The 11,991-nt window shown below is 39.3% G+C and overlaps 1 protein-coding gene across 1 annotated transcript; it reads right to left on the bottom strand.

Annotated features, from left to right (window-relative positions):
- Positions 1–48: 48 nt before the first annotated feature.
- Positions 49–11,693, bottom strand: LOC309487553 (tetraspanin-33). Its single transcript, XM_082155283.1, has 8 exons — positions 11,523–11,693; positions 11,259–11,316; positions 9,616–9,740; positions 9,112–9,186; positions 8,903–8,998; positions 7,734–7,862; positions 2,119–2,280; positions 49–740 (listed from the first exon to the last, which is right to left on the bottom strand). The coding sequence occupies exons 1-8, from the start codon at positions 11,592–11,594 to the stop codon at positions 630–632; spliced, it is 828 nt and encodes a 275-aa protein (XP_082011409.1). The 5' UTR covers positions 11,595–11,693; the 3' UTR covers positions 49–629.
- Between the last annotated feature and the right edge of the window lie 298 nt (positions 11,694–11,991).

Genomic DNA, 11,991 nt, shown 5'->3' with positions numbered 1-11,991 from the left:
CTATTTTACAAGTGTTGTGCAAATAGTAAAAATTTGTAAAAGTCAGCATGTTGTACAATATATTTTATTAACATTACAGATAATATGGTAACACTTTACAGTAAGGTTTCATTGTTTACATCAATTAATGCATGTTAACTAGCATGAACTAACAATGAACAATACATTTGTAACAGTATTTATTAATATTTGTTAAGGTTAGTTAATAAAAAATAGTTGTTCATTGTTTGTTAATGTTAGTTCACAGTGCATTAATTAATGTTAAGAAATACAACTTTTGATTTTAATAATATATTAGTAAATGTTGAAATTAACATTAAGATTAATAAATGCTGTAGAAGTATTGTTCATTCTTAGTTCATGTTAACTAAAGTAGTTAAGTTAAACTAAATCAGAACTAACATAAAACAATCAAACTCATTTTTGTCTGTTTATATTATCATTAACGCTTTATAATAAGGTTTCATTAATCACATATTTTGGCTTAGAAACTCACAGTATAATAAAGAGAATTATCACAGTCTTTGCATCTAATTTGTAACATGTTATAACTTGGTATTTCAATGGCAGTGCATCATTGAATTCCAATGCAAGCACATGAAAAGTGAAAAGTGGGCGTGTAAAACCAGTCAAGCCTTTCTGTTGCAACAAAGGTTTTGGGTCCTGTTAGATTTCCTCCTCTTCTGTTGAACACTTCTGATTTGACAGAGCTGTACTGAAGCCAGTGACATCATACATATCTAAAGAACAGACAAATCAATTATCATCCTCAATGCAAAGAGCTTGTTCGTTTTGTCTTTCTGCACATGAATTTAGTGCATCATGCCCACAGGTTATGATAAAGGTCAGAGATAATGTTTATATGGTGGCTCAATGTGGGTTTTAATGTGATGTGGCTGCTCATGTATAATTCTGTCATGTATGAAGAGATTGTTGTTGTTGTTTTTTTGTTTTTTTTTAAAGGGATTCATTCAAAATGTAACGCATACATACAGTGGGATTCAAAAGACACATGAAAATGTTTCTATTTGGCTTTTTTATATACAATTTTTTTCACTACAAAACAATTGGGTAGAAACATTTGCATGAATTTTGGAATTTCTTTTGGCATGCCCTCCTTTTGCTGTACAGCAGGCACTCAATCTGTATGTACTTCACAATTTGGGGCAAAACCTGATGATCCATATCATTCTGATTTTATGAATGTTCTAAGAAGCATGAGCAAATCAGAAGCAAATCTGACTTTTTGTACTGAGGGAATAGATTTTTGGGTCCCAATGTACTCTTTTTAGTTTTTATTCCATAACATCTAGAAGGATGTAACATCTATACAATCTATATTTTAAAAATAAGCATTTGTTTCTGTGTAATTTCTTTTTGTGAGGGAATTAAATATAGCAAATTAATGTATGTTAGTATTAATAAAATATATATTATACAATACTTAATATTTGATCAAATTTGCTATTGTTACAGTTTACAAATAAATAACAGTAGAAGATTTACCATCTGTGTTTTGCTGAAATGTATTCACCCACATACAGACAATCTCTCCCTAATATATTTTGAAAATTAATAATGTGCTATAACATCAATAAAAAAAAAATAGAACAAATTAAAGTACACTGACATGTAAATATTATGACCAATATAAACTATAAATCATCAAAGAGCCCACATCTACTCACCTACATGTGGAAGAACTTCATCCTCCACTCTTTCACTGTAGCACATTTCTATTTATCTATGGCTCTTGTTTTGAAATCCTTGAATGATTTACAAATTTAGCTACATTTGAAAGACTCTCTCTAGCTCTATGTGTACAGTATATATGCATTTATATATGTCTGTCTTTCTCTACCTTTAATATTGACCATATGACATACTAAAGTGATACTGAAAGCTAATTGGATGAAAAAAAAAAAAAAAAACAGTTCATTGTAACTGCTTTTAGACAATCAAATTAAGTATATGTTTATGTACAGTACATTTTTGAGGAGGCCCAAATTCCCTTGCCTGTTTTAAACAAGACACAGCAAGACCTGATTTCATGCATGGAGAAGTTACTAAAAGCATTCATTTAAATAAAGTTGAAAGTACTTTCTGTGTGCGCCTCACCTCAAGGAACAGTAGGACGAGGGTCATCACTCCGACCAGCAGAAGGTTCTGTTTTCCCCACCAGACGATCTCATCTAGACAACCAGTGGTGTAGATGAACCGACTGGCCACACTTTTCTTTATCTTTTGGGTCTCATAGCCACACATAGAGTTGAACACAGTCTACACATAAATGAACAGACACTCTTTATAGTGTAGAAAGTGGCCAGCTTTTCATGCTAGTGTAATTTATTAAAAATAAAAAAATCTCTTTGCTTCTGCTCAACATAACTGTATATAAAATACAAAAGGTTTTTGATTGACTGCTACTTATAATTCGGTAACACTTTAAAATAAGGTTCCATTTGTTAACATGAATTAACAATGAACAATACATCTACAGCATTTATTAATCTTAGTTAATGTTAATTTCAATATTTACTGATACACTATTAAAATCAGAAGTGTATCTGTTAATGTTATTTAATGTACCTGAGCTGACATGAACTAACAATGAACAGTTGTATTTTTATAAACAAAGATGAATAAATTCTGTAATAAATGTATAGCTCAGTGTAAGGTTATGGCAGAGGTGTAAAGACCAGGGGTCAGAAAGTAAAAGTCCTGCCATATGTTCATTCCACATGATTTCACTAATTAGTTCTATCTCCCAGCTGAAAAATGTCTTGGTTTTGTATGTAACCCTCATTCCCTGAAGGAGGGAACGGAGACGTTACGTCAGAGACTGGTGAATGGAGGTTTCGCTAGAGAGCCCTATCACCTTCGAGATATTAGAAAACGAGCCAATGGTATGAATACCATGGGTCTGCGGAATTTGCATTGTGAACTCCACGTGGGTATAAAAGGAGCCGCGAGTGCAATCTCGCATTATGTTACCTGCTAAGGAGCGCCCCGGCCGTTTCAGCGGTACAGCGGCAGTGGCATGCGGACGTAGCGTCTCCGTTCCCTCCTTTAGGGAACGAGGGTTACATACGTAACCGAGACATTCCTTTCCAGTCAGTCACTACGAGTTACGTCAGAGACTGACGAATGGGGGTCCCAATCTAATCTCGCCAATGCGGCTGTCTTCCAGTGTCCTGCGCAAGCCCCAGCTCCTTGTCGTGAGGCTAGCACGAGTGAAGGGCCAGGCTAACGCAAGAATACCAAGGTACCAGTGGGGAGACTGCAAGGGAAGCTCGGCTTCCCTTATAATGTCAAAAAAATGTATGGTCAAATATGTACTATTGTGTTAACATTTTATTGACTAAAAATGCGTTAGAAAACGTTAATCTCAAAGACGAGTTTGTTCAGAATCAGCTACATACAGCAGGTCGGCTGACTCGATTTCCTTCTCATACATTCCCGTAGCGTCACAGACAGTGCATTTCCCTGTTGGAGCCCAGCGTCCATTGACTTCAATGGGGCTGCTCTGAACAGTTTTTTTCAGCGCTTCGAAACTAGACGGTCATTGGATAAATGCTGCGATTATGTCCCGCCCATGGACGCTCAGCGTCTCTGGGGGTGAATGAGGAGTGGGCTGGCCCGGACTCCGGGCTTCCGCGTGATGATTGGAGGGGCTGCATCTCCTTTTGATTGACAGCGATTTCATACAATAAAAAGTCGCTGCCGCTGAAGCTATTGGAGCTCAGTCCCATCGCGGATTTTTCAAGTGATAGTCAAAAGACAAACTGCTGCTACCTCTTTCTTGGTATTTGCTTGTCGAAATTGCTAGCCATTTTTCATAATACATTTCACACAATTATACATTTATACCTTTATTATATTATTACTTATCCTATTATATTTTTTATAATATTATTAGTAATTATTAAAACAATAATAATTAAAATAATAAAAAATAGCCTATATATTATTAGTAGTAGTATTATTATACTTTATTATATTATTATTTATACCTTTATAAGGACACTGGTCAAGTCACTGGAAAAGACGCCTAGTTGGAACGATATAGGGTCACAGAGCAAAAAGTACCCAGATGACCTACTTCTCTGGAGTGTGCATAAGATGGATACTTTACTATCCCATGAGGCCACTGAAGATTTATGAATGGAGGTGAAGTGACACTGACATTACGTCACAAGCAGTGGCGGCTGCTGGTCTTTCAAATACATTTTTATGATGTAGGCCGAAAATGAGCTTCCCCTCTTTGAAAGACCAGCAGCCGCCACGGCAAGGTACACTGGCTAGCATATCCCAGATGGAATATGTGACACAGTGTCTACCCGCAGGAAGGACTTAGAATACACATATGACCTGAGTACGGGATGCATAAGGAGAACTCAGAGGTATCCAGCCCGTAGGGTGGAATGTTTCAACCTCGAAATGGCAAGAGGGATCTTGCCGAGGGAAAACACGTGCTCAGGGGAGACTTACCGTGGAATATACACATGTGGGGGTTGCCCAACCGGGGAACCATGGACATGGAGGCACCAAACCGATCACGAGGGCTGACCAATCGGGCATGCACTCTAGTGATGGCATCAACAGTGCAGGGAGAACTCATCTGAGTAAAATAGCGCACGTATCCAGTCCGTGGAGTGGAATAGCGCAGTAAGCGATGACACCGAGCAGGTCCTACTTACTGGCTACTGGGAGCGAGTACAAGAGAGGACACTGGTTCTACAGGGAGATTGTAGAATATCGCAAATTGTAGACCCTGCAGGCCCCCTACCCTCTTGATGGATGCCAAAGCAACCAGGAGCGCCGTCTTCATAGAGTGGTACTTAAGCTCAACTGAGTGCAATGGCTCGAAGGGAGCTCTCTGCAGGGCAGATAGAACCACTGCAAGGTCCCAAGAGGGCATACGAGGGGGGTGGGGAGGATTTAAACTCCTGGACTCCTAAGGGACCTGAGGACCAGGTCATGCTGTCCTATCGTCTTAGACTCCACCAGGTCTTGGTACGCAGAGATCTCAGCCACATAAACCTTCAGAGTGTAAGGAGACAGACTTTGTTCCAACCCTTCTTGGAGGAAGGAGAGCACAGACCTAATTGGGCATTTTCTGGGATCTTCTCTGCGAGAAAAACACCAGGTGGCAAAGAGGTTCCACTTCAGAGGCGTGTCTCGTTGACAAAGCTCTAGCTGAAGTGATGGTAGCCTCCACCTGAGGTGGTAGGGCACTCAAACCTTCAGCGTCCCGTCCAGGACCCACACGTGCAGGTTACAGAGATCGGGACGTGGGTGCCAAAGGTTGCTCCGTCTCTGAGAAAGGAGGTCCTTCCTTAGAGAAATTGGCCAGGGAGGGGCTGTCGCGAGGAGCACTAGTTCGGAAAACCAAGTCTGGGTGTCCCCATGTGGCTACGTGGATGCGAAAAATAATTCGGTATTATAATTTTTTAAGGCCAGGCAAGTCGTTTGTTGAGGGATGATTTGTAAAGGACTACACGCCTGCGTACATATATATTCAAATGCACACTGAACACGTGATGCGCATGTGCGCGCAGAGGTTTGCGCAGAGATAACTGATAATCGCTTGCACCTTGAAACCTATTTCCGGGAGTGCGTTCTTGAGCCACCAGGCACTGTTTTGTGCGGATGGACGGCCGGAGCGCATTGAGGGTTTTCTGTTAGATGTAAGCGGCCCCTCAGTTAATAACTAATGATCTTCGCAACGGAAGTGAATCAATCAATCAAAACTAACTTACGCTGGACAATAACTTTATCCTAGAGCTGCTGTAAAGCCAAAACAATCTCTTTTACTATAATTTCCTATTATCACTGAAAAGCTGCTTTGAAACAATTCATACTGTTAAAAGTGCTATATAAATGAAGGTGACTTGGGGAAGCAAACAAATCTACCTGTGCGTCGCTTAACTATTCCCAAATCAGCTGAACCGTCTGGGGATGGAGTCTCTATTCCCCGGGATAAGGCCGTAGTCGTGAGAGCTCGTTGGCTGCACGATTCAGCTCTCCTGGGATGTGAATGGCTCGAAGCGACCTGCTTCTGGCTCCATAGGAGGAGATGGCGTGCGAGTTGCGACATACGGCAGGAGTGCAGACTACCCTAATGGGTGAGGTCGTTGGCAGTGCGCAGCTCTTGTATGAGCCGCGGGTCAGCCCTTCCCTCGTGCATGTCCCTGAGCACCTTCGCCTGATGGACTTGAAGGATGGCCGTGGCATGCAGGGCGGAGGCGGCCTGCCCCGCAGCTCTATAGGCTTTGGCCACGAGAGTGGACGAAAACCTAAAGGCCTTGGAGGGGTGCTTTGGATCACCATGCCAGGTGGAGGCGCTCTGGGGACACAACTGCATCGCCACAGCGCGCTCCATCAGGGGGACCCCAGAGTACCCGTTGGCCGCCGCACCATCGAGGGAAGAGAAGGCGGAGGACACCGCCGGGCCGCGGGAAGTCAACGGGGACTTTCGCGATTCTCCAGAAGAATCAAGACCGCCTTATGACGCTGTGAGTGACATGGCGTCATCCACCGGAGCCCCGAATGAAACACTGGGTCCCTGGAAGGAACCAGGTTCACCCGGAAGTTCCACGGCTTTCGAATTGTGCAGGGGGGTGTGGCCCGAGAAATACTTGTCGGATTAATCCACACCGTAACCCTCAGATCACCCTGGCCACCAGCCAAAGTATCCCCTCTCGAGGAAGAGATAGATTGGGGTGTGGCAGAGGGGACTTTACCCCCACGGAGGTCACTGAGTCTCGATCTTAACACTACGATGGTCATGTTCCCGCAATGAGAACATGACTCATCCACGAGCGCTGTCTGAGCGTGATTAAAGCCCAAACACACTAGACAGTGCTCATGACCGTCAGGTGGATGGATAATGCGCCCACATCCAGAAACACATGGGTGAGACATCTTTAAAAAGACGTGCCCGTGCAGCTTTTTAGAAAAGAAAAACTCTTTCAGCAGTGCTGAAGTGCCCAGGGGAGAAACACGAGCCGCGTGAAAGCCACTGGATCGTGAATCCGCTGAAACGCACCGTCACACCAACACCGACTAAAGAGCGCTCGTTGCTTGAAGAACGTGAAGGAGAAGCACATACACACTTCGACTCCGAAGCAGAAACATCATGCGAGATTGCACTCGCAGCTCCTTTTATACCCACGCGGTGGGGCGGAGTTCGCAATGCAAATTCCGCAGACACATGGTATTTTCATACCATTGCATAACAGGTGATAGGGCTCTCTAGTGAACCCCCCATTCGTCAGTCTGTGACGTAACTCGTAGTGACTGACTGAAAGGGAACTGTGCTAATTAGCAAATCCAGGTTATTGGAGCAAAACACTGAGGAGGACTTTTACTTTCTGAACCTGGACTTTACACCTCTCGGTAATGGTAGTTAATGCATAATAAACCTTTGTCAACTAACCTTAACCTCAAAAAACCTTATTGTGAAGTGTTACCAATTCAGTATGCAAATATATGTACAAAATAAGACCAATCAAAATTCAGTATGCAAATTTTCTATTGAAACCCTGGCTGTTCATTATATTTTGAATCCTAACAGTTCTAACAGTCTAGGTCAAAGAGACATTTTCAAGCAAGTGTTTAAAATTTCTTAACAAGTAAAACAAAAAATGCATTTACTAAATAATAAAATGGATAGCACACCTAAGATTAATACACTACATTAAGTGTTTCAGGATTTGACACAACCTGACCTCATTTTTTTGCCGTATGCAGCAGGAAAAGGGCACTCCGTAGGCCTCCAGACTGGGATTTTGGTCTGATGAGTTGAAGTACATGTTTTTAGACCAGTCTAAATAAGAATCCACCCCACAGCACTTGAACTACAGGACAAAGAAAGATCAACAGTGTGATATTTGACATATGCCATTTCATGCACCACCCTATCATGCTTAACTACATAAACTACTGTTCAAAAGTTTGGTGTCAGTAATTATATATATATTTATTATTATATTTTTTTTTTTATTAATACTTTTATTCAGTAAGGATGCATTCATTTGATCAAAAGTGTAAAAACAAAATGTTACAAAAGATTTCTGTCAAATATATGCTGTTATTTTGAACATTCTATTTATCAATGAATCCTGAAAAAAATGTATTATAACTTCCACAAAACTATTAATTCTGTCAGGACCACTATCGTCAAATACGATTGACAATACAGTTTTGATTGGCGGTATGGTTCTGTTCTGGGCAAGAACTCCCTGCGCATCCATGCAGCCTAGCATGGATAAGAGCAGGGAGAGCACAAGAACTCCCCTTAGGGTAAACAGAACAGAACCAACATAAATGTATTGCAGATATCATTAATTCAATATTTTAATGTACAACATAATTTGAGAATTTAGTCTGATTCAAGGGGAATCAGAAAGCCAAATCCTGACTGACGAGAGGAGGAGCTGGAGATGGAGGAGGGCAATTAGCTCCAGAGAAATGCGATAGCTGATGATAATACTGAAGGAGCTTATATGTATGTTATGAGAGGCGTCGTATTCCTATAGGTAGACGTGGATCAGCTGAGAGTCAGCTGATGCGAGCTTGACAAACGTGACCTGCCAGAACTAACAGCTTGATCTGTTTTCAACAAAGAATTTTTTTCTTGAGCAAATCCACATATTAGAATTTTTTTCTGAAGGATCATATGACACTAATGGCTGCTGAAAATTCAGCTTTGCCATTGCAGGAACAAATTTCAAATATATTACTAAGGAAAAATTTGAACAATACTTGACAATATTACTGTGGTTTTTTTTTTAACAAATAAATGCAGCCTTGGCGAGCAAGAGAGACTTCTTTCAAAAACATAAAAAATCTTATGGAGCACAAATTTTGAACGGTATATGAAATCAAATTCTTTTACCTTTTTCTGTACAAAATCAATAACATTTTCCAAGTCCTGATCATCCCGATAGCGCACAATCGCCTTCATCATCAGCTGCTCTGTCCTCTCTTGAACCTACCAACAAGTTTTGAAAGTAATCATTTTAAAACATCATCTCATTTCTCCAAGATGAGACTTGCTCCAAATATAAAGTTTTACTTTAGCTTGTACCTGTGTAAATGATTTACCTTTTCAGAGAACAAAAGACCCATCACAGCGGCAGTTACTTGCAGCAGCAGAATGGCCAGCAAAATTCCTACAAACTGGACAAATATGATTTATTTGTAAAAAAGAAAAAAGCTGGAAAAAAATCTAGGTAAAAAAAAAAGGCTAAGTTATCACAATGGGCACTGAGTCTGACTACTGACTGACTTGAGAAGAGTATTTTTTAACTACCATGAACGGTCTTGAAATGATCTATCTATCTATCTATCTATCTATCTATCTATCTATCTATCTATCTATCTATATATCTATCTATCTATCTATCTATCTATCTATCTATCTATCTATCTATCTATCTATCTATCTATCTATCTATCTATCTATCTATCTATCTATCCATCCATCCATCCATCCATCCATCCATCTCTTAACACTGTAGATTTAGAAATATTCAAAGTACAAGGTCATCTTTCCATAAATAGCCTTTGTGACAACTTCCTTATGTGAGAACTATATCTGAGTCTGACCATGTTGAGCAGCAAGGAGATGTTGCGCAGAGCTCCGAAACAGCCAAAGAAAGTGATGGTGAACATGAGAGAACCCACAATGATCAGCAACAGCGCTGGATCTGCCATCAGCGTGTCCACTACATCTGTCAAGCATCAGTAAAGAAAATATAAAGTAACACAAAATGTAGATGTACACAGTGGTTAACATCTTTTTCTTTCTTTTTCTTTTTTTCTGTTTACAATTTACATAGGATCTATAACAGGCTTTTTCAACACTTTAGTCACCCTTTTTTTGCCTTCATTAGATTAGTAAAAAAAAAGTAAGGTGGTTGTGCGGTATGTTACAAATTACATTTAAAAATATACATATTTCATTTAGTCTAAATTAATGTGCCACTGTGGGCATGAAAACTATAATATTTATGCAACAGTTGGAAAATATGGAATATTATTTACAGTTTTTCTCAGTCGCTTTGGTGCATTTCTCACATCACTATTTACATTTGCACAACAGTTAATGCAGTTCTCAAAACAATTAGTACAAACTGCAAAACATAGTTGATAACCTGCAAAAGCATGTCACTTGCTCAAAATGGACAGCTCATTCCTCAAAAGCAAGTATTTGTCAATGAAAGTGTCAGTGTCATCAAGATGAAAAGTCCTGACACCATTGTTTATGAACAAGATAGTCAAATGGCTTTGTCATGTTTTCATTATGACAGTTTACTCTGTAAATGTTTTCCAATGCAAAAAAGTCAGATCTTGGTGACACTACCTGAAAATGCTCAAGACAGCACTATATACTATTTGCACAGCCATCTGAAAAATACAGTAAAGTTACACATTACTGTATTTAGTGAGGTAACTGAGTACAAGACACTGAATATGTATGTTTCACATTTTTACTGCATATGCTCTTTGCAATTCTAATTTGTTCACAGCATTGTGCGAAAGAACAAATACACCCTTATTTACAACAAACATAAACTCCCTTTGGGTAGAGCTGTGCAACACTGTAAACAATACTGCAGTACATACTGGAACTGAACATACAACATACATAGTACTGTAATCATTCATGCACATCCAGACGTTCCTCTCTGTCTATGCTGAAAGCTGAAATTCACCTGAGAGAAATTTTTCAATTTAGGAGACATTTTCAGAAAAGAAAAAAAAAGATGAATTTTTTTTTTTTAAATTTGCTTGACAGATTTTGACAACAAGTTCAACATTTTTGTATGTAATGACTCAAGCAATGAAATGAGGACTATTAGTTTTATATGGAATGACTATTCAGCATTGACAAGTATAGTTAATTTTGACTGACATGACATAAGCAAATGATAATGTTATAAAACAGCAGAGAGTTGTATGAAAGCAATTGATGCATGTCCAAAAGCATTTGCAATTTGTTGGAAGGAATGAGAAACTGCTACTATGATGTGCACAAATGACAAAATGTTGTGGAGGTTGAACTAACTGTTGTGCAAATGTAAATAGTGATGTGAGAAATGCACCAAAGCGACTGAGAAAAACTGTAAGCTAATGATCTGGTAAGCATCATATAATGTAATATTTGTGAAAATTTTGCCATTTATAAATGTTTGCAAGCTTCTTTTATAACTAGAGATGAATGAATATGGCGAATGCTGTTTAAATACCTGACTCTTTGGCAACTTTTGCATAGATTCCAACAGCAATTAGGACAGCACTGAACACCTTTAACACAACAACACTCATTTGTTTAAAATATCTGCAATACAAACACAATTCCATATGAAACAAAGCCAAACCCAGGATTTGGACAAATACAACATTCAGTAAGCACACAGTTAGAAATAATAATATAAATATAATTTAATATGCAAAGTTGTCATGTTTGCTCTAAAAATAAGCAGAAATACATTTACAAGTCATGCTCTTACCCAAAAGATGTAGCAACACACAAATAAAGTGTACTTCACGGCTCTGAATGATTTCTTTCTTTTAGTGTTCATGTTATCTCTGTGTCATTGAAAAGCAAAGGCAGCTTTTAGTCTTTAGAGGTAACGTGCTTCAGGTTAGATCTCCTCGGTTTCGCCATAACGACGTGTAAGTGCTTGTCTGCTCAATGTTTTCACATACCTGTCTGTCTATGCTTTTCCAGTATCATTTTCATTTTGTTGCAAAAATAACTGACCCAATGCTAGGTGAGCAGGGACCCCCAGCGGTTACATCTGCTCAGTACTCAGATGTTTCCATTGATCATTTGTAGCCAAATAATCAGTTGTAAACAAATAATCAGTTGTAAACAACACCTTCACCCAACCAAACTAAATTACACATTAGCTTTTGATAGCATATTGATTTTTCTTTCACAAATATCATAGCCTAAATTCATTTCAGTTACATTTA

This window comes from Leuciscus leuciscus (genome assembly GCF_965113295.1).
Source record: "Leuciscus leuciscus genome assembly, chromosome: 23".
NCBI classification, from domain to species: domain Eukaryota; kingdom Metazoa; phylum Chordata; class Actinopteri; order Cypriniformes; family Leuciscidae; genus Leuciscus; species Leuciscus leuciscus.
The sequence above is the reverse complement of the archived record's forward strand: the minus strand, read 5'-3'. Positions and strand labels throughout refer to the sequence as shown.